This window comes from Hypanus sabinus, unplaced genomic scaffold (genome assembly GCF_030144855.1).
Source record: "Hypanus sabinus isolate sHypSab1 unplaced genomic scaffold, sHypSab1.hap1 scaffold_699, whole genome shotgun sequence".
NCBI classification, from domain to species: Eukaryota; Metazoa; Chordata; class Chondrichthyes; order Myliobatiformes; family Dasyatidae; genus Hypanus; species Hypanus sabinus.
In genome coordinates this window covers 47,820-72,084 of record NW_026781551.1, presented here as the reverse complement: position 1 = coordinate 72,084, position 24,265 = coordinate 47,820, and the positions used below count along the sequence as shown (strand labels likewise).

The following is a 24,265-nucleotide window of genomic DNA, read 5'->3' as shown; positions in this document are numbered from 1 at the left end:
AGTTCCCGAAGTGGACTCCCTGGGTTTTCGGGTGTTAGGACAATCCTTCCGCAAGTGCCCCAGCTCCCCGCACGCATGGCACCGTGGGTGCTTAGAGCTCCAATACACCTGATAATCTACTTCCTCGTGCCGTCAGTAAACCCGTCCTCAACGTCGTCCTCCCTTTCCATCTGCATGAATACCTCTCGCCGGAAACAAATTACAGTACAGAGGATGCGCCTCCTGAATTTGTGCCTGATGGCAGTTATCTCTGACCGTACTTGCCCCAAGCGGGCCAGTGCGGGAAGCAGGTCCTCGTTGGGGATGAAAGGCTTTACGTGACCGAGGACGATGCGTTGTATGGGAGCTGTCACCAGCTCCATCTGTAAAAAGATGTTTTCCACCGTGATCCCCTGTTACGTATTCAGGCAACAATAAATATATGAGTTCGGCAAGGGTTTCTTATAACAAACAACACGTTTATTAAACACAGAAAACAAACCGCCCAAAAGTAAACAAACACTACCGTAACCGGAAACAGCTGCTGAGCGGCAGCCCAAACAGTTCTTAAAGTGATATTCCAAAAACAGTTCTTAAAAGTGGTATTGCCAAAAGTTCGATATGCTCACAGTCCATTTAAAAGGAGAGACTTTATAGGACGATTTAGGTTCTCTTTCACGTCGCTTGCTTCGATCCCCGACGTCGAACATCCCACGAAGAATTCACGAAACAGAACGGCTTAAAGGCACTGACCTTTCCTTCTCCACTACCTTCAATCCTTTCTAGTTAAACCTAGGGATTAACACGAAGGTAGTCAATGAAATCCTTCCAAATAAGGATCAAACAAAGGTCGGCCCCGATTCACCGTAGAAAGCGATGCTCCTCGATCTTTAACTTCCGAACTTCCAATCTTCACTCTCCACTAATTTCTCGAACTAACAAAATCATAAAGAACCTGCTGGCAATGACCTTTTAAACTTTAGGCATTAAATAAAAACTTCATCCTTCAACTAAACTGCGTCATCACTTAAAACACGCAGTGGCATGAAGTCAACCTGGCAAATCCAGCCACGAACTGCCCCTCCTCCCAGGGTGGGGTCTACCTTTTATAACCTGTAAAAAAAACCCGTCACATGATCTCGACTGACGGGAAAATGACGTCATTCCACCATCACAAGACAATCACCTCAAGACCAGTACAGCTTCAACCCCAGTCACATGACAAGGGCACCACTGAAATGTGTCACGAGTACGTAACACCTCCCTTTTGGTCTGACAAGAACAAAAATTTTTAACAATTGCTTACAAGAAAACAAAGGTATAAATGTTATAACATACACAATATACAATACCATCATATAACAGCTTATAACTCACAATACAGTAGGAGTGTTACAATTGAAAAAAAAACACTCCAAAAAAAAATTACAGTATACATCCAACATCGAGATAGACAATCAGCAACCACATTATCTTTACCTTTAATATGAGTTATCACAATATTGTACTCTTGTAACATCAAACTCCAATTTAATAATCTTCTGTTTTTGTTTTTCTTCTTACTCAGGAAAACTAACGGATTATGATCAGTGTAAACAATAAGTGGTTTTTGAATTGTACTAACATATACCTCAAAATATTCCAAAGCTAACACAAGAGATAACAATTCTTTCTCGATTTTCGAATAGATTCTTTGATGTTTATTAAATTTCTTAGAAAAGTAAGCTACTGGATGATCAACCTCATCACCCTCATTCCTTTGCATTAATACTGCTCCTGCAGCCTCATCACTAGCATCCACAGCCAATGAAAAAGGTTTCCCAAAGTCAGGTGCCTTAAGCACAGGTTGTTGACATATCATTTTTTTCAATTTTTCAAATGCTTCTTGACAAGGCACCGTCCATACAAACATCTCATTCTTCCGCAGAAGCTTAGTTAATGGAAGGGCAACATTAGCAAAATTCATACAAAATTTCCGATAATATCCTACCATTCCCAAAAACCTTCTGAGAGTCTTTTTCCCCGTTGGAGTGGGAATCTCTAAAATTGCCTGAACTTTTGCCTGAACAGGAGCTACCTTACCTTGACCCACAACATAACCAAGGTAAGTCACAGTGGCATGTCCAAATTCACTCTTAGCTAAATTAATAGTTAAGTTAGCTTTTGAAAGCCTTTCAAACAATTTCTCCATCGCAATAATGTGTGCTTCCCAAGTATCATTTCCTGTCACTAAATCATCAATATAAGCATCAGTATCTTTCAATCCCTGAATCACAAAGTTAATCATTCTCTGGAAAGTACCTGGGGCATTCTTCATCCCAAATGGAAGAACATTATACTCATATAACCCAGATGGAGTTACAAATGCAGAAATTTCTCTACCTCTGTCCGTTAATGGAACACAACAATACCCTTTCAATAAATCAATCTTTGTAAGGAACTTTGCTTTTCCAACTTTATCTACACAATCATCTACTCTAGGAATTGGATATGCATCTGTTTTCGTTACAGCATTCACCTTCCTATAATCCGTACAAAACCTAATACTACCATCTGGTTTTGGCATCATTACACATGGCGAACTCCAATTCGAGTTAGAATGTCTAATAATATTATTCTCTAACATATGTTCAATTTCTTTCCAGCAAGTTCACATTTTTCCATGTTCATCCTATATGGATGTTGTTTAATAGGTTTGACATCTCCAACATCTACATCATGTGAAGCTATAGTAGTCCTTCTCGGAACATCTGGAAACAACTCCCTATATTTAAAAATCAACTCCTTCATCTGTTGTCTCTGCTCTAACTGTAAATGTGCTAATTTTTCATCAATATTTTCCAGAATGGTTGAATTTGGTAACCTAACAGAAACAATGTTGGATTTAGAATGAAAGTCAGATGAATCATCTACCATGTTCCTAGTTAAATCAAACTCATTCTCACTAACCACAACAGTCACAGTATCAGATTGTTTCTCAAAATATGGTTTCAACATATTTATATGGCAAAGTTGTGTTGACCTTCTACGATCTGGAGTTTTTACCACGTAATCCACATAATTGATTTTAGACAGAATTTCATAAGGACCATGAAATCTAGCTTGTAAAGGATTTGTCTGCACTGGGAAAAGAACCAACACCTTATCTCCAGGCTTAAATATCCTCATCCTAGCTTCTTTATCATACCAAGTCTTCATTTTCTCCTGAGCCAACTTTAAATTTTCCTTAGCTAAGCTACAAGCTTTATGTAACCTGTCCTTAAATTTCAACACATAGTCCAACAAATTAGTGTGTACTTCCTTATTAATCCACTGTTCTTTCAATAAAGCTAAAGGTCCTCTAACTCTATGCCCAAACACGTTCAAATGGACTAAAACCTAAAGATTCCTGTACCGATTCCCTTACTGCAAATAAAAGTTTATATCCTCATTCCAGTCACTTTCATTTTCCACACAAAATGTCCTAATCATATTCTTGAGGGTAGAATGAAACCTCTCCAAGGCACCCTGCGATTCTGGTTGGTATGCAGACGAAGTGATTTGCTTAGCTCCCAATTTATAAACTATCTGCTGAAACATTCCAGACATAAAATTACTGCCTTGATCAGTTTGTATCTCCTTAGGTAATCCAAAATAAGTAAAAAAAAATATAAGTGCCTTTGTCACTGTCTTAGCTTTTATATTCCTAAGTGGTACTGCCTCTGGAAACCTAGAAGAAGTACACATGATAGTCAACAAATACTGATAACCAGTTTTTGTCTTTGGTAATGGACCAACACAATCTACAATAACTTTAGAAAATGGTTCACCAAATGCTGGGATAGGTTGTAATGGAGCTACTGGTGTAACCTGATTTGGTTTACCCACAATTTGACAAGTATGGCACGTTTTACAAAACATCGCCACATCTTTTCTTAGACCAGGCCAGTAAAAATGTTTTAAAATCTTGTCCACAGTTTTCCTGACCCCTTGATGTCCACCTAAAGGCACACTATGAGCTAAAGTCAAAATCTCATTTCGATAAACTTTTGGGACAACTACCTGGTAAACTACATTCCAATCCCCACTTGCTGGAATTGTAGGCGATCTCCACTTCCTCATCAACACTCCTTTTTCCAAGTAATATCCTACTGGCACCTTATCAATTTCACTATCTAGTAAAACCTGCTCTCTTAATTTTATAATCTCAGAGTCTCTACTCTGCTCTGCTATCATCTCCTTCCGAGACGAAGATAAATCTTTATAGTCAGACTTACTCCCAGAATCTTGTTCAAACAACGAAGATAAGAAAGTCTCTGACACATCCTCAAAACTCGAATCCTGAGTCGAACAGTCCTGAATAACAACCTCATTCTGCGCATCAATCTTTTTAGCCATAGCTCTCGTCACAACACAGGAAGAATCTGTGTTAGAATTCAACTCTGGTTCCTCTGACTCCTTTGTCAAATGCACTTCAGGAAAAACTTGTCCACCTGCCAAGTCATTACCTAACAATAAAGAAATACCCTTCACAGGTAAGCTATGCTGTAATCCTACTTTAACAAATCCAGTAACTAACCCTGATTTTAAATTTACTTTATGTAAATGTACAGGCATAAAATCACTTCCAACACCTCTTATGTAATTTACCTCACCAGTATCAGACTCTTCATTAAACTTCAACACACTGTCTAACATCAGTGATTGAGAAGCACCAGTATCCCTAAGGATTTTTATTGGCACCAGAGTAGATCCTTCCTTCAAGGATACAAACCCTTCAGTTATAAAATGATCATATCCCTTTCTAACTTGTTCAGACTCTAACAAAGCCTCATTTGTGTTTATCAAACCCTGTAACTTTACAGGTGCTTCAGTATGTTGCACACACGCATCTGGAACTGCTTCCTTCTCTTTCTTTTTCAATTTGAAACAGTTAGCCATTACATGGCCAGGCTTCTTACAATAGTTACAAGTAAGACCAAACTGTCTTTCCTTCACAGGATTTCCTTTCTCATCAACTTTCTCATTAACCTCTGATTTAATTTCTGATTTACCTGGAGTCTCCATGTTATTTTTCCTCTTAAAATTCCTGCCCTGAGGAAATTTGTTCTTATGGATCAAAACCTACTCATCAGCTAATCTAGCACAGTCCTGCAATTTATCAGTATCCTTCTCATTTAAGTAGGTCCTTACTTCAACAGGAATGCTTCGTTTAAATTCCTCCATTAAAATCAGCTCTCTCAATGTATCATAGTCCCCATTTAGATTTTTAGAAGAAACCCATCTCTCAAAACACATAGCTTTATCATAGGCAAATTCCACATAAGTTTTTTCCACATACTTTTTCAAACTTCTGAATCTTTCCCTGTATGCTTCTGGGACTAACTCATATACGTTTAAGATATGCCTCTTTACAATATCATAATCAAGTTCTTGCGCAGCTATTAAAGCTGTGTAAACTTGTTGAGCCTTGCCTTTAATTACACTCTGTAACAACACTGACCATTTATCTTTCGGCCACTCTGACATCCGAGCAATAGTTTCAAAATGTTGAAAATACCTTTCCACTTCTGTTTCACTAAATGGAGGGACCAATTTAATTTCTTGACTAGCAACAAACGTTTTTTTAGAACCAGAAGACTGATTTCCAGTCCTTAATTCCTCCATTGCATATGCAAATTCTCTCTGCTTTTGTTCCGCCTCCAATTTACACCTCTCCAATTTCATTTGTTCGATTTGCAACTGCATCTCCAGATTACTTATTGGAAACGACTCTAAAATCGATTCATCAAAAGCACCCGAATCCACATAGTGCGACGCGATTTTCCTCTGTATCACAGCCTTAGAAGTAGTCTGCAAAATACCTATAAGTCGCAATCTACTAGCTAACTCAAACACCTCAGTTTTTTTCGCCTTTGCCAACACCTCCGCAGCTGGCGAAGCCAGAAATTCATCAATATTCATTGCTGCCGAATACCACAACAAGCCAAACAAAAGAACCGAGTAATCCCCGTTTCCAAAACACCGATTTAAAAGTTAGCAAGCATTTAAACTCAAATGATTCAATCCAGACGCAGCCCCCATATTTAATGTTACGTATTCAGGCAACAATAAATATATGAGTTCGGCAAGGGTTTCTTATAACAAACAACACGTTTATTAAACACAGAAAACACACCCCCCAAAAGTAAACAAACACTACCGTAACCGGAAACAGCTGCTGAGCGGCCGCCCAAACAGTTCTTAAAGTGATATTCCAAAACCAGTTCTTAAAGTGATATTCCAAGAACAGTTCTTAAAAGTGGTATTGCCAAAAGTTCGATATGCTCACAGTCCATTTAAAAGGAGAGACTTTATAGAACGATTTAGGTTCTCTTTCACGTCGCTTGCTTCGATCCCCGACGTCGAACTTCCCACGAAGAATTCACGAAACAGAACGGCTTAAAGGCACTGACCTTTCCTTCTCCACTACCTTCAATCCTTTCTGGTTACCCAGGGATTAACACGAAGATAGTCAATGAAATCCTTCCAAATAAGGATCAAACAAAGGTCGGCCCCGATTCACCGTAGAAAGCGATGCTCCTCGATCTTTAACTTCCGAACTTCCAATCTTCACTCTCCACTAATTTCTCGAACCAACAGAATCATAAAGAACCTGCTGGCAATGACCTTTTAAACTTTAGGCATTAAATAAAAACTTCATACTTCAACTAAACTGCGTCATCACTTAAAACACGCAGTGGCATGAAGTCAGCCTGGCAAATCCAGCCACGAACTGCCCCTCCTCACAGGGTGGGGTCTACCTTTTATAACCTGTAAAAAAAAACCCGTCACACGATCTCTACTGGCGGGAAAATGACGTCATTCCACCATCACAAGACCATCACCTCAAGACCAGTACAGCTTCAACCCCAGTCACATGACAAGGGCACCACTGTCATGTGTCACGAGTACGTAACACCCCCTACTGAGAGCCCGATGCACCAACTCATCATTCCTCACAAAAAACACTGCCTTCGCGAACTCTTTCTCAGTGGCCAAAACACCATCTCTCCCCAACAAGTCCTCCATAGCCTCCGCGCACTTTTCCAGGGTAGTTCCAGTTCGCAAAATACATTGCACCCCGCGTTGCACTTTCACCGACCGAAAAAGGGCGTTCTCCGAGGCTGGAGAGGCAGCCGCCTTTGTATAACTCCCCGAAGGCCACCGACTCCCTGTAGACCGGTCCGGCTCGTTACTTCTGTGTCCCAATCGAGAACTATATGCCGGTGCTGCTTATAAAGTCCTGGAGCGAGTTGAGTAACTGGCCGGAAAAGTTTGTACTCGACAGTACCTTGCTGGCCCAGCGCCAGAAATTCCAACGCCAGGAAAGGCTCCGTTATTCCCGCAGAACTTCCAGGCCGTGAGAGGTCGAGACGTCTCAAACGATGCTTCGGTTCCTGCACCGAACGTGAGTCACGACGATAAAGATGGAAGGTGGTTGTCCCGATGTCAGTGGAGGAACAACGGCGTTTGTCTCTGGTTTTTGGAGCGACCAGGCTTCCTGGAGAGTTGCCAGCGGCCACAGCAGGGAGCTACGCAGTTCGCAGCCGTCAACGAACCCAAACTGGCAGAAAAACTCCATACGAAGCTTCCACACTAACCCAGCCGCTCACACAGATGTCCAGCAGACGTTTCGAACCACCTCCAAAGTATCTCACGAACTTAATACAGCAGTTTTCCCACGATTTCTCTCAGCACATTGCGAACAACTCAACGCTGTGTCTGATCCCTGGAGTCTGTGATGGGATCGGACGGAGGGAGATCAACTCAGTGTCTGACACCGGGAGTGTGTAATGGGACAATGTGGAGGGAGGTTCAATCTGTAACTGATCCCGGGAGTCTGTGATGTGAAGGTATGGAGGGAGCTTTACTCTGTGTCTGACCTGGGATTGTGCGATAGGATGATGTAGAGGGAGCTTCACCCCATTGCTCAACGTCGGTATTCCATCCCCCATCAGTGAAATCGGGGGCAGTTAATTACGATGGAGGTTGGGTGGAAATGAGATCCTGGGCACCCAGACTCTGCAAGTCCGACATCGCTCAGCCTCAAGCTGAGACGCTGCTGTACCAATGTGAGGAGATCAGAGCCATTATAACCATATAACAATTACAACACGGAAACAAGCCATCTCAGCCCTTCAATTCCGTGCCGAACGCTTACTCTCCTCTAGACCCACTGACCTGCACTCAGCCCAAAACCCTCCATTCCTTTCTTGTCCATATACCTATGCAATTTGTTAAATGACAGTATTGAAGCTGCCTCTACCACTTCTACTGGAAGCTCGTTCTACACAGCTACCACTCTCGAGTAAAGAAGATCCCCCTCGTGTTAACCCTAAACTTTTGCCACCTATATCTGAGATGTCCTCTTGTTTGAATCTCCCCTACTCTCAATGCAAAAAGCCAATCCACGTCAACTCCGACAATCCCCCCTCATAATTTTAAATACCTCTTTCAAGTCCACCCTCAACCTTCTACGCCTCAAAGAATAAAAACCTATCTTGTTCAACCTTTCTTTGTAATTTAGGTGCTGAGTCCCCGGTAAAATTCCAGTAAATCTTCTCTGTACTCTCTCTGTTTTGGTGACATCTTTCCTATAATTCGATGACCAGAACTTTACACTATACTCCGAATTTGGCCTCACCAATGCTTTGAACGATTTTAACATTACATCCCAGCTCCTATACTCAATGCTGATTTATAAAGGCCAGCATACGAAAAGCTTTCTTCACCACCCTATCCACATAAGATTCCATCTTCAGGGAACTATGCACCATTATTCCTATATCAGTCTATTCTACTGCTTTCCTCAATGCCCTACAATTTACCATGTATTATTTCAGTTCACCGGGTGCAGGGGGCAGCAGTAACGTCAGGTCACTTTTCCTCCTCTAATGAGACCACCAAATTTATTGGTGTTCACCTGGAGGAGAATCTCACCTGGTCCCTCAACACCAGCTCCGGAACAAAGAAAGCCCAGCAGCGTCTCTACTTCCTGCAAAGGCTGAGGGAAGTCCACCCCCCCCCACCATCCTCATCACATTCAACAGGGGTTGTATTGAGAGCATCCTGAGCAACTGCATCACTGCTTGTTTCGGAAATTGCACTATCTCGGATCGCAAGACCCTGCAGCAGATAGTGAGGTCAGCTGAGAAGATCATCGGGGTCACTCTTCCCGCCATTACGGACATTTATACTACACCCTGCATCCGCAAAGCTAACTGCATTATGAAGGACCCCACGCACCCCTCATACAAACTCTTCTTCCTCCTGCCATCTGGGAAAAGGCACCGAAGCATTCGGTCTCTCACGACCAGACTATGTAACAGTTTCTTCCCCCAAGCTATCAGACTCCTCAATACCCAGAGCCTGGACAGAGACCTTACTGTCTTGTTTATTATTTATTGTAATGCCTGCACTGTTTTGTGCACTTTATGCAGTCCTGGGAAGGTCTGTAGTCCAGTGTATTTTTTCCGTGTTCTTTTTAACTTAGTTCAGCCTAGTTTTTGTACTGTGTCATATAACACCATGGTCCTGAAAAAAACGTTGCCTCATTTTTATTTTGTACTGTACCAGCAGTTATGGTCGAAAAGACAATAAAAGTGACTTAACTTGATAAGACAATAAGAGGTAGGGAAGAAGTAAGCCATTCGGCCCATCGTCTTCTCCGCTATTTAATCCTGGGCTGATGCAATTCTTCCAGTCATCTCCACTTCCCTGCATTCACCCCATAACCGCCGATGCCGTGTTTAATCAAGAACCTATCGATCTCTCCCTTAAATACACCCAATGACATGAGCACCCAATGTTGCTCATGGCAACAAATTCTTCAGATTTGCCACCCTCTGAGATCCCTCTAAACCTCTTCGTCCTCAGTTTAAATCTGTGCCCTCTTATCTGTGACACTTCTGTACCAGGATTATGGCCTAGATGGGCATCAGTGAGGCCTTTGATAAGGTTCACATGGTAAGTTCCTGTGGAAAGTCAGATCACACGGGATCCAGGGACAGCTGGATCACTGGATGCACAGTTGTCTTGATGGTAGGAAGCAAAGAGTGATGGTGGGAGGTTGTTTATTGGATTCGAGGCCCGGGCCTAGTGGTGTTTCCCAGGGTTACACCCCATTGCTCTCGTTATTTATTGCTATTTAGTTATATTTGCATTTGCACAGTTTGTTGTCTTCTGTGCTCTATTTGACCTTTCATTGATCCTGTTACAGTTCCTATTCTATAGATTTGTTGAGTATGACCAGAGGAAGAACAATCTCAGGGGTGTATGTGGTGACATATATGTACTCTGATAATAAAATATATGTTCAAATTTGAATATTGCTAAATTGGTTGAGAATGTATAGGGTAATGGTATTCCGTTTAAAAAGAAAACATACTTTTTTGAATGATTTCAAGGATAAGCACTCCGTCTTGTTTACCTCTCCTCACTCAGTCTCCTCCTCCCCTTCCTGCCTTCCCTCGCCACCCCGTCATCATTCTCGCCCTTTCATTGGACATATTATAAGGGTGAAAGGTGAAATATTTTGATGAATCTGAAGGGGAATTCAGCACTCAGAGATTGGTGAGAGTGTGGAATAAGCTGCCACCAGTGGTAGATGTGGTAGATGTGGGTTTGATTTAGACTCGAAGGAGAAATTTGAGTGAGAACATAAATCAGCAGTGTATGAAGGCTATGGTGCAAGAAGTTGGAATTAGGTAGTAAAAACCAAAACAGGTTGGCATTGACTAGAAGGGTCGAATGCCTACTTCAATACTGCTGCGCTCCTTGACTCTCATAATATTCTGATTTGTAATTTCCAGTCAGTGTTCTTTTGCTAATGACTGAACCCAGCAATTTACTGAATCGGTGACAATAAACAGGGCTACTGGCCCTGTGACAATTCCGGTGTTAAAAATCACTGAGAAATCCCGTCACTGAATAGATATTGTCTCATCCACTCTCTTTCACTCAGTCTGTCTCTCAACAAGTTAATTGTCTACAGGAAATCACAGAACTGAAAGAGAGCCCCTGACAGAGGATTCCCCGCTCTTCCTCAGCCTGGTGATGGGGAAAGGCTCCCAGTTCCAGTGAGTGATGTGGGAATCCTTTGTGGAAATGCGGAATGGACTGGCAAAGTTAGACAAAATGGTAAAAGAATTCTGGAGCTCAGTATTGTAAACCAACACACTGAATTGAAAAACACATTAAAACATTGTAGACTTCACAAAGTTATAGATCATCGAACAGTACTGCACAGGAACGGGCCCTTATTGTGCTGAACCAAATATAGTATTCATTAAATAGCGACTACACTAATCCCTTATAAACAGTATTCATATCTCTCCATTCTCATCACATCTGTGTCTAAGCATTTCTTAAGTCTCTAATGTATCTGTCTCTACCAGCACACTCAACACGCATTTTATCAACCTCTGTGTGAAAGAACTTGCCGCTCAATTCTCCTTTGAACTTATCCCTCGTCATACTAATTGAATATCTTCTGGGATTAGACATTTCAACACTGGGGGAACAAAAAATTCTGTGTGCCCTGCACAGGAACAGGCCATTCAGCCTGAAATATTCTGTTGATTTAAATAAACTAGGCATCAAATAGTTACTAAACGAATTCCTTATGTCCACACAACGTCCATATCCATCCATTCTCCTTACATTCATGTGTCTATCTAAGAGGCTCTGAATTGTCCTGAATGTTTCGTGCATTCCAGTCTCTCACATCTGCTTTGAACTTACCCGCTCCAATATAAAATACATGCCTTCTGGTATTAAACATTTCACCTTTGGAAAAATATACTCTCTGTCTGCTCTATCTATTTTTCTCATAATCCTGTAAACCTCTGTGAGATCGCTAGTCAGTCTCGGCTCTTGAAAAAACAACTTAGGTTTGTCCAATCACATACCCTCTAATCGAAGCAACATCCTGGTGAACCATTTTTGCACCCTCTCTAACTCTTAGACACCATTCATCTGATGAAGTAAACTGAAATGTATAGAATAATCCAGATGCGGCGCAACTGGGGTTTTATAAAGCAGCAACTTGACTGTGTGCCTTTTGGACTAAATGTCTCCCCTATTAAAGGCAAGCATGCCATTTGCCTTCTTAACCACCAGCTTAGCTAATTTCAGGCAGCTATGACCTTCGACCCCAAGAGGTTTTGTCTAATCAGCACTGTTAATTGTCTTACCCTCAGCAATGTGCTTTCTCTTTACGTTTAACCTATTGAGGTGCAGCACCTCACATTTGGCGGGTTAAACTGCATCTGCCATTTCTCTGCCCATATTTTCAATGTTTCGACGGGATATCGAACTGTATTCTTTGACAGTCCTCTAGGCTATGCACACCAATATTCTTACATTTATATACTTACTGACCCACCCATGTATATTTTTTCATCTCTAAATCTGAAACTGCTGATGTCTCAATAGAAATCCTTGTGGAACAGCACCAATCACAGACCACCCTTTATCTTCCAGTTTTGCATCAAGCAGCGAATTCACCATGTATCTTAATCTTGTCGATCAGTCTCCCATGAGGGACCTTGTCACATAGCGTACAACCTTAATCTGTAGACATCCACAGCTCTATCTTCATCAGTTACACTCGTAAGCTCATCAACAATCTCAATCAAGTTAGTGATACATGACTTGCCACTCACAGAGCAACGCTGACTCTCCCCAATTGAGCTGTGGATTTCCAAATGTTCAAAAATCATGTCTCTAAGAATGCACTGCAGTAACTTTTCTATCACCGACGTGAGACTCAATGGTCTATAGTCTTCTGGTGTCTCCCTGTTTCCCTTCACGAATAACGGATCGACACTGGTTCGTCACCTGTCCTCCAGGACCTCGCCCATGGCTGGGGAGGACACAGGGCTATTGGACAAGGCCTCAGTAATCTCTTTACTTTCCTCTATCACTAACCTGGGGTATATCCCATCGGGCCCTGGGATTTATCCACGTTCATGCTGTTTAAGAGACCCAAGATGTCAGCTGTCTGGTCAGGCCCATGACCCAGCAAAAGATTTCGTGCAGCCCTATCTCTCGTTGTACACTCTACATATTAATTGTAGAAACCCTCCTGAAATATCAGACCGAATTCATCATCATCTGAACCACTTGCCCTTAGGGCCCCAGTGTATATTCGAGAGTTTGAAGTTCTGCATGACAACAGCTCTATTGTTTTTACATCTTTCCTAAATCTGTCTGCATAGTGTTAGTTAGATCCGATGTAATAGAACATAGAACGTGAGAGCAGAATGCTCTTCGACCCACGATGTTTTGACAAACTTAGAAACTCCTGCAAGCTGAATCTAACTCTTCTCTCCTGCATAGTGCTCCGTTTCTATCCATGTCCCTAACTTAGCGGCTCATAAATGTACCTAATATTTCTCTCCTCACCACTGCCCTTTGCAGGTCATTCCACTCTCCATCTACAACGACATACCTCAGACATCTCGATTGCACATTCTTCTAATCACCTTAACATAACCCCTCCCCCCTTTAATGTAACACCCCAAATCAGGACTGCTGCAGCCAATTGATTTTAGAAGTCACATAATTATTAAAATGGATATCTTTTTTTGGAGACCTGTGTGCAGTTAATGTGTTTCAGTTAATTGTAACAAAAATGCATCTGCATCTGGAATGTCCAGCTGTAGGCCAGCCAGTATCCTGGTAAAAACTACATCATGAACACTCCAAGCGACTCCGCTAAAAGTTTATTGAAAAGTACAGGTCAGGAGATGATACAAGTACATTTCCAAAGCAGATGGCCGAACATCTCCACGTTGGTTTCATCATACAATTGTACCATCTTCCAAGGGACTTCACAGTCTCCCACCTGCCATTTAATAAACTCCAGCTGGAATTCCAAGCCAGTTCGATTCAACATTGGCTTTCTCTTAGACACTGTCCCATCAAACAGCGACTGATGAAGCACATGCGCAGCAGTTGTGTGGGCAGTGCCTCCCATCTCAGCTACTGAAGCTTGTAATTCCTTCAGTGTTGTCACAGCTTTCTTGGTGGCCTCCTTCACTAATCTGCTTCTTGCACAGTCGCTCAATTTTTGAGCATGGCCTGCTCCAGGCAATTGTACAGCTGTGCCACAGTCTTTCCATTTCTTGATGATTGACTTATCTGTACTCCAAGGGACGTTCAGTACCTTGGGACTACGGGGAGAGAGGGGGACAGTGTGATTAATTCAGAGACTGACACAAGACTGTGGGGAGAGAGTGGGACAGTGTGTTTAGTTCGGGGACTGACACGGGCTGTGGGGAGAGAGTAGACAGTGTGATTAGCTCGGGCACCGACCCTGGCTGTTGCGAGAGACTGCGACAGTGTGATTAGTTTAAGGTCTGACTCGGACAGGGGAAATGAGCAGGGTAGTGGGATTAGTTTGGGAACTGTAGGGAGAGCACAGGGCAACAAAATTAGTTTGGGGACAGACGGACTGTTAGGATATGACAGGACAGAGGGATAACTTCGGGAACTAAAAGAGGGCTGTGCGATCAGAGTGTGTTCTCCGTTTGCAAAGAGAGACTGCTGGAACAGAGTGAATCACTAAAATATAAATTTTATTATATTTTGCATATGGCTTGGGATGGTGTTATTTCATAAATCATTAAAGAAATCTACCGAGGGAAATAGAGACCATACAGCGATCCCACTCTCCATCGAGGAGTTCCTTATAGCCCAACGCCGCGTTACGCGCTTTCACCCCTCTGACATCAGGACCACAGAAACCCCGAGCCCAAGAGTAGAGCCAACCCCAGCAGTGTCCGGGATTCCCCCCTCCCCACCCCACCGCTCCACCAGCGATTGCTCCATGGATCAGTCTAATCTTCTCTCCATTTCCACGGGCCATAAGAACTGAAGACATAGTAGCAGAATTAGGCCATTTGGCCCATCGAGAAAAATCAGCCTTGCGATTGTCACAAATAATTTTTTTCTCCTCCTCAATCCCACTTTGCGGCCTTCAACCTGTAACATTTGATGCCATCTCCACTCAAGAACCTATAAATCTTTGCCTTAAAAACACCCAACTACCTGGACTCCACAGCAGTATATGCAATTCCATAAATTCCACAAATTCACCGCCCTTTTGTTTCGTATCTCTGTTTTGAAGGGACGGCTCTCTAACCTGAGGGTGTGCCGTCTTGTCCGAGAACTTTCCAACATGGAGAACATCCTTTCCACACCCACTCTGTCTCGGCCTTTCACCAGTCGAATGGTTTCAATGAGATCCTCCTCTTCGTTCTAAATTCCAGCGAGTGCAGACCCAGAGCCATCAAAAGTTCCTAGTATGATAAACCTTTCATTCCAGGAATTATCCTAATGAACGTCCTCTTGAACTTCTCCAACACCAGCATATCTCTACTCAGATGAGGAGCCCAAAACTGTACACAATCCTCAAGGTGAGACCTCTCCAGTACCTTGTGAAGACTCAACATCGCATCCCTGCTCTTGTATTCTAGAACCCTTGAAATGAATGGTAACATTGCATTTGCCTTCCTCGCCACTGACTCCACCTGCAAGTTAACAGTCACAGAGTTCTGCACAAGTCCGTGGCATAGACACCAATCCAGAAATTACCAACTGGGAGGTCCTGCTTCTCAGCTTTCGACTTGGTTTTCTAAATTTTCTTTTCAGGACCTCTTTGCTTTCCCTTCCTAATGTCATTGAGGTTGTCACTCTCTGTGTCTGACACAGGAATTTTATGATGGGACTGTCTGGAGGGAGAATGTTCTCAAAGTCCTACCCTGAGAGTGTACGATGGGATCGGGTGGAGGGAATTTTCTCTGTGTCTGAGCCCGAGAGTGTGTGGTGGAACGATGCACATGGATCTTCACACAGTGCTTGACTACAGGACTATTTGTTGGGACAGTGTTTTGGGAGCTTAATACTCTGGCTGACACCGGGAGTCTGCGTTCTGAAGGGCTGGGGGTAACTTAATCCTTTGCCTAACCCCGGAAGTGTGTGATGGTATGCCGTGGTGAGAGCTCCACTCTGTGTTTGACCCTGGGAATGTGTGATTGGACTGTGTTTTATGAACCACTCTTCGTCTGACCCAGAAATGTATGATGGGATGATATGGACAGAGGTACACTCTGTTTCTGACACTGGGACTGTGCGAATAGATGGGTAGGAGGAAGATTAAAACTGTGACTGATCCTTGGAGTGTGTCATGGGAATATGCAGGAGAAGCTTCAGTCAGTGTCTGACAATGGGAGTGTGTGATGGTGAGATGCAGAGGGAGCTTCACTCTGGGCATGACACGGAGAGTGTGTATTGGGACGGCATAGAGGGAGCTTCACTATGTGTGTGACCTGGGAGTGTGTAATGGGATCCTTCGTGGGGAGCTTAAGTCAGTGTCAGACACCGGGGGTATGAGATGGGCGGTGTAGAGGGAGCTTCACTCCGTGTTGATTGCTTCTGTTCGATTCCCCATTCCTGTCTTGTTTGCGACCTTTGTCGATGCAGGTCAGATACCATGCAGTGTATGAGCTTCCAATATCTTTTGTCGGTGTTGTCTGCGGGAGCAAGGAGAGCACACAGGAAGGTGGGGGTCAGGGGAGTGCATGATTCTGGGGTATGAGGAAGCGGTGTGTCAGACTGACTGGTGGATGAGGAGTGAAGAGGTCCTGAAGAAAAGACGCCACCAGACTGACATACTTCAGCCTGGAGCTGAGACGCTGCTGTACCAGTGTGAGGAGCTCGGACCTATTATTGCAGTTCACCAGGTGCGGGGGACAGCAGTAACCCCAGGTCACTGTTTCTCCTCTAATGAGACTCAAGTCCGACACCAAGACAGGAAGTGACAGCGGTTTATTGATTTCATCATGTCAAATGTAAATTAAGCAATGTGTGAGCTTCTAACGTGTGGGAATAAATAAGCTGTTCACGATTCACTCACAGTCACACACAAATAACTGACTGGCGACAACGTGTGACAGATTGAATCATCAGTCCCGTTTCTCACCGTCACTCTGCATCGGGGAACCGATGATAATAAAATCACATTTCAGGGCCGTGTCCGGGATCGCTGCAGATCCAGGGTCACTGCCGAAGTATTTGTCAATTTAAGATCATTGTATCGGCCAGACAGCCGAAAGTACTGTCCTCAGCAAAGTAAACAAAAGGATTCTCTCCCCGGATAATCCCACCCCGGGATACTCATGTCCTAGAATGAACCCGGCCACTGGGCTCTTCCTGACTGTGCAATTCCGCAGAGCCTAACTTGTGTGAGATCTCGAACCTGGTCATGTGTCAGAATCAGCGGCATTGGACAAGAGGAGGAAATACGTCACTGCAGGACAGCTTCAAAAGTCACAAAGCGCGAGACCAGAGCCAGTTCCGTTAGATCCATTAGGAATCAAACCTGGAGTGCGGGCATTAAAGAGGAGCTTGGGGAATCAGCGAAAATGTCACCATAAGTGTGGGGATGTTCACGCATTCAGATGTTCAAAGGATCACTATCAGTCCGGGTCTCTGATCCTGCAACAATCTTAGTTCCTTCTCCCTGGTCTCACTGAACCGATTCCCCACCAGTCTGAAACACATTGAAGAACAGAGATGAAATAAACAGTTTACACATCAGTGTCAGTACCACTGGACGAGGATAATGTTTCAACATGCTTACAGACCAGTATCCCTGATATTTTATCACATTGAACGTTAACACAAACACTCACCGGATCCACTCCAGATTTGGGAGGGTCAATATGAGGCGACAGACAGCGGGTGCTGATCGGTCTGTGAGGGAGTTAATTCCCAGGTTCAGCTCCGTCAGTGATCTGTTTGTACTGAGTGCGGAGAGGAGATGCTCAGCACCAGAATCCGTGAGACCAACCTTCTTCAGTCTCTCTAACGAGAGAGAGTGGGAATGAAAGACAGAGAGACAGGGTTGGTACAAATCCCCAGTGTTTATCAGTAACACTGATAAACCATTAATGTTCAGGGTCAGACACCCGGTGACTGTAAACACAATCTCCCACAGTTTGGTACTTACCCCATTTTCTGTATTTTACTCTCCGGGTTCCCCAGAGCCGCAGATACCAGTTTCACTCCTGAATCTCCCAGTTTATTATCACTCAGGTCCAGCTCCGTCAGTGATGGGTTTGTACTGAGAGCGGAGACGAGATCCTCAGCACCAGAATCTGTGAGACCGACATCCCTCAACCTGGAGATGAGAGAGGCAAACAGTGAATAACACAGAGATACAGGAGACGGTACAAATCCCCAGTGCTTATCAGTAACACAATTACTGATCACATTAATGTTCAGTGTCAGACACCCAGTGACTGTAAATAAAATCTCCAACAATTTGGTATTTACCCCAGTGTCTGTATTATACACTCCGGGTTCCTCAGAGCCGCAGACACCAGTTTCACTCCTGAATCACGCAGTTCATTTTCACTGACGTTCAGCTCCGTTAGTAATCGGTTTGTTCTGAGAGTCGAGACGAGATCCACGGCACCTGAATCTGTGAGACCAACATGGTTCAGCCTGGAGGTGAGAGAGAGTGAGGGTGAAGGTCACAGAGAGACAGGAGACTGGACAAATCCCCAGTGTTTATCAGTAACACAATTATTGATCATATTAATGTTCAGTGTCAGACACCCAGTGACGGTAAACACAACCTGCGACAGTCTGGTACTTACCACAGTTGCTGTATTTTACACTCCGGGTTCCTCAGAGCCGCAGAAACCAGTTTCACTCCAGAATCTCCCAGTTTATTTGCCCCAAGTCTAAAGCCAAACAGACAAATTGATGAAAAAAGTGATTCAAAAACCGTGAGTCTGAGAAAACCTCTCTCACTCGGATATTTCAGGAAACATTAAAATCTTCAGTAAATCAGTGATCGGAGTTCCCATCACTGTCAATGTCCCTCACTGACCAGCTCCAGGGTATTCACCGAATGTCAGTAATTTAGTCTGTCGGTGTGACACTGTAAACTGCACAGATTCTGTCTCACTCCCAGACGGTGAAAATAAGCGTTACTGACATGAGAGCATTGGTAGGGTCATGGCAGAAATGTGGGAGATATACCCACAGTGAGGAGGATTTGTGAATTATAAATTCACAAATTATAACTCCGATAGGAGATGTGGAAGAGGCACCACCTGAGGAAAAGGGATAGGAAGACGGAACATGTAGGAGTAAGGGTAATGGGGAAGAGAGATCCAACAGGAGGCAGGAGAATGGGGAAGAATCCATAATGATAGGTTGATCCAGTAAAATATTGCACGGAAGGGGTGTGTCTGAACTGAGACACAAATTTGGAAGGAGAGATGAGCCCATTGATTCTGAGTATCTAGTAGTGAGTGATGGTGATAGTCACACACGGGGAAGGGCAGGGGAGGACAATCTCACAATGGTATTTCTTTCCTTCTCACTGGGACAGTCTGCTGACGGTCTCTTGTCCCTCACCGGGAAGGGGGTGTGAATCTCTGACCCACCTGCTGCAGTCAGTGTCGGTCTTGGTGTCAGTAACAGTGAGAAACACGGCCATTCCTGTGATTTACTACCATTAAACCAATGGCCGTTGTTCACTGATCTGATGAAGTCTCCAACATCCCTTCACAAGGAATCACAGAACCCTCCCGTCCTTGGGGAATTACTGACCTATACCCTGGTTATTTGACACAGTCTTTTATTACCTAATATCCTACAGTTTTACCCAACTCGTTTTACATTGAAACAGCACAATGGAACAGTTTCATAGTTCAGAGAGACAAATCAAGTTACCTCAACTCCTGGCACTTGTGCAGCCCGGGTCCCAGCCGCTGGATTCCTTCACACTGAATGTGACAGTTCTCCACGTCGAGGTGTTTTATCGTATCACAGATTCCGATGACATGAGACAGGACCGCGCAGTCAATCGGGGTCAGTGTCATTCCACTGAATGAAAGTGTTTTCACAGATCCCAGTGCGGCCTGAGCCAGCCAGCGATTCTGAGACTCAAACAGATAGTGCAATGTGTTCAAGAGGCTCCTTTTACCAGCTTCACTCCTCGTGTTTCCACTCTGGCATTTAACCTCCTCCTTCACCCAGTCAATCACCTGGCAGGCTGTTTCATGAGGAAATGGACCCAGAAACTCCTCCAGGGTCCGAGTTGTCATTGGGGAGGAGAGACCAGCAACAAAACGGAGAAATACCTCAAATCGCCCATCTGCCGTGTTCTGGGCTTCAGTGAGGAATTTCAGGATATTCCCGGGATGTGGATTCAGGAATTGTGCAGGACACTCCTCTGAAGGCCATCTGACCAACCCTGAGTAACACATCACGGGGATTCTCAATCTCACGGCCGTGGTTTTTCAGTATGTTGTAAATATAGTAGGAGTACAGTTGGGTGATGGTCTTGGGAACACGCTGCGGGTCCCTGACTCTTTGTGTGCTGAAGGGACCCAGTGCCAGAGCGAGGATCCAGCAGTAGGAGGGGTTGTAGCTCATGGTGTACAGGATCTCGTTCTCCTTCACATATTCGAAAACAGCTGCTGCCACCGTCCGATCTTCAAAATGTCTGATGAAATATTCCTTCCGTTTTTCATCAACCAATCCCAGGATTTCCGCCCAGACACTAATTTCTGCCTTTTCCAATAAGGGTAATGTAGTGGTTCGGCTGGTCACCAGCACTGAACACCCTGGGAGCAACTTACCCTGGATTAAACTGTACACAATGTCAGACACTTCACACCACCACTCGGGATCTGAGCACTGGTGGTCGCATTCTGTATCTCTTTGATTGTCAGCAAAATGAATTGTGTGCTTAAATTCATCCAAACCATCAAATATAAACAACAATCCCTCTGGGTTTTTCCAGACCTCTCTCAGGATATTCCCAAAGTAAGGATACTGATCCAAAATCAGTTCCCTCAAGTTTATCCGACAATTAATGGTGTTTAAATCCCGGAATTTGAAATTGAAGACAAACTGGAATTGCTGATATATTTTCCCTGTGGCCCAGTCGTAAAGAATCTTTTGCACCATTGTTGTTTTCCCAATCCCAGGGATTCCGACCAATGCTGCGGAACTCCCAGATTTGGATTTAGTCTGGGAAAAGGTGCTCTGGAACAAATGATCTATCCCGATTTTTTCCAGCTGTCCACTGGGATGCTTCTGTCTCCACTCCTCGTGGACTCTGCCTCTTGCCAGTAGCTCATGTTCCACCAGACTCCGATGTTGAACAGTAGAAATGACCGTGAGCTCAGCGTATCGATCAACCAGCTGGAAATCCTTCACCTTCTCCGTCATCAGGATCGTGTTCACTCTCAGTGTTTCAGTTTGTGCCCGCAGAGTCTCCTTGTGTTTCTGTTGAACATCTTTCATGGGAACAGAGAACATAGTCAAAATGTTCAGTAGCTCAACTGACAAAGAATATTATAACTGCATTTCAAGATTCAGTGTTTGAGATTACATGAATTAATTCAATGCATCCATGGATATTAGGACATAAAGTAAAATGCTGTTAACAGATATCGGAACTAACAGCGATGTATGTCTTAGAAAAGATACAATACTGATGTTGTGATACTAGTTACATGTGAAGGCGAACATTCCCCTGATATCCTATTGCAATCCTGACTGCACATCCGACACAACAACATTTCACACGATTTAACGCATTGTTTGCATCATTATCAAACGATGTTAATGTTGATTTGCTGTGGAAATATGGAGAGCAGGACACTGTGCATTTTGGCAAGTGTCCACTGCTCTCGCATCGAAACAGGAGCAGAATATGCGGGAAATACTCCGGTCGGGCAGCCTCTGTGGAGAGAGTCACAGTGATGTTTCGTAATGATAACGCAACGGAATGAGAAGAAAGAAAGCTGGTAGTTTTTAATTTCAGTGATGGAGGAGGGGTGGAAAAGTGGAGATGAATCTCCATGAATGGGAGAGACCAGAAGCATCTCAGTGATGGACGTCTTATTTGTCAGAGAGCTTAGTGAAGTGTTAGCAACTGGTGACGATCACTCTGTGAGACACTGTATTGTTGACAACAATAAATCGGTAAATTGCCATATTATTGACACATTCACCGAGGTACAATAGACAACCTTTCTGCATGAGATCCAAATACATCATTTCATCATATCAGCGCAATGAGGCCGTACAAGGAAAAAGAGAACAGAATAGCTCAGGGAAACAGTGTTTCAGTTGCTGAGAAAATGCAGAGCAGGCAGACAATAAGGTACAAGGCCAAAGGGTCATTGGCAGGTCAGATTTTAATTGAACTACGCTGCTAAACTGCAGAGATCCTCACCTAAAACTACTGTACTGTAGCCTCAGATATTTGCTACTAATGTGTAAAGGCTGCAGACTGAGGCTGTCACTTTTAAACACCATTGCAAAGCCTTTATATTGAACCTTCATTTTGTCTTTTATTTCCTAGTTTGCACTTTATCCCATTGTAATGCACTATGAACTACATCGTCATGATAAGAATTGCTTTATTAATAGGTTATGATTTATTTTTTTCTAAGCTCAAACTGGTTTTGCCTGAGGTGCAGGCAAACTAAACACACTCATCTCTCAATTGATAGGAAATTCCGGACTACTCTAGTGGTGTTTAACATTGTTGCTTTCTGTGGATTTACATAAATATTCCTTTGTAGAACTAATTGTTTAATGTTAATATGTAGTGACTTTGGGATGATACCAGTTGTAGATATTACTACTGGGACAGAGTGCTGCACAGTCTTTCAGCTTATTTTGCTAATTCAGCAGATTTCTGGTGTTTTTCAGCAATTGATTTCTGTATGTCACGTGTGTTTGGAATGGTTATGTCTAATCAGTAAGTAAGTTCTTCTTGCCTTTTTATCCTGGATACATAGTCCTATCTGTAAAGATGGATCAGCCATAGTGTAATTTGCAGGACTTTGATTCTAAAACTGAATCAGTTTTGTCTTTATAGTAAGGTACTGTGTCTTTTAAGAATGTGCACTGTGAAGCAATATTTTGATGAATGATGCTTTCCACTGTAATTAATCAATACTGCAAGATCTTTTAATGTGTTGGATTGTATCTCTTGTCTTTGTCTGAATTTATCATCTTCAATTTGTTGGTCTTTTGCTTTTGTATTTTAGATATTTTTGTGCTAACTAACTGTTCCCATGTTGCCATAAGAAATCCTTCTGTTTCTGGGATGAAACCTTCAATTCAGAGCCAGCCGTTCTTGTCAAAATCTAGTCTGCTCAAATCGTGGCGATATCTTCCATGGATGGACGTTGTTCCATTCGTTATCTTTTTAGAACCATAGAACCATAGAACATTACAGCACCAAACAGGCCTCTTAGCCTTTCATGGCTGTGCCAAATCATTTTTCTGCCTATTCCCACTGACCTGCACCTGGGCAATACCCCTCCAAACCCCTCACATCCATATACCTGTCCAAGTTTTTCTTAAATGTCAAAAGTGAACCCGCATTCACCACTTCATCTGACAGCTCATTCCACACTCTCACCACTCTGCGTGAAGAATCCCCCCCACCCTAATGTCCCCTTTAAACTTTCCCCCCTTCACCCTTAACCCATGCCCTCTGTTTATTTTTTCTCCCCTAGCCTCAGTGGCAAAAGCCGGCTTGCATTCACTCTATCTATACCCATCATAATTGTATATACACTCTAACAAATTTACCCTCATTCTCCTACACTCCAGGGAATAAATTCCTAAACTAGTCAACTGTTCTCTGTAGCTCAGTTTCTCAAGTCCCGGCAACATCCCTGTAAACCTTCTCTGCACTCTTTGAACATTATTAATATCCTTCCTGTAATTCGGTGATCAAAACTGCACACAATACTCCAATTTCGGTCTCACCAATGTCTTATACAACCTCACCATTACATTCCAACTCTTATACTCAATACTTTGATTTATAAAGGACAATGTACCAAAAGCTCTCTTTACTACTCTTGTCTAGCTGTGACGCCACTTTTAGGGAATTTTGTATCTGTATTCCTAGATCCCTCTGTTCTACTGGACCCCTCAGTGTTGAACCGCCCCTCGCTTTTGCCTCAGACCCTGATACTCTATCGTTTATCAGTCTGGCCAAGAGCTTAAATCATCATCCAAGCACCACTTCACTCACTTCGATACGGTCTGGGGGCGTAGACTCCGGTATCGTCCTGTACCCGACTTTTCAACTTCAACCCGGCCCCCAGTGCCTTCCAAACATCTGGTTCTGTCACTTCAATACTCCGGGGAACTGTACCCAACATTTCCAACTCGGCCTGGTGCACAAGTCAATCGGACTTCG

At 43.4% G+C, this 24,265-nt stretch overlaps 1 protein-coding gene across 1 annotated transcript in view; it reads right to left on the bottom strand.

Annotated features, from left to right (window-relative positions):
* The window catches only part of LOC132389912 (uncharacterized), a 45,968-nt gene that overhangs the window by 1,980 nt on the left and 19,723 nt on the right, over positions 1–24,265 (bottom strand). The window contains exons 7-14 of the mRNA XM_059962474.1: positions 20,395–21,329; positions 19,756–20,189; positions 18,669–18,755; positions 18,343–18,513; positions 18,017–18,187; positions 17,700–17,867; positions 13,850–14,177; positions 7,292–7,532 (exon numbers count right to left, since the gene is read on the bottom strand). Coding sequence (XP_059818457.1) covers positions 7,292–7,532; positions 13,850–14,177; positions 17,700–17,867; positions 18,017–18,187; positions 18,343–18,513; positions 18,669–18,755; positions 19,756–20,189; positions 20,395–21,329 — 2,535 coding nt within the window. The remainder of the gene's footprint in view (positions 1–7,291; positions 7,533–13,849; positions 14,178–17,699; positions 17,868–18,016; positions 18,188–18,342; positions 18,514–18,668; positions 18,756–19,755; positions 20,190–20,394; positions 21,330–24,265) is intronic.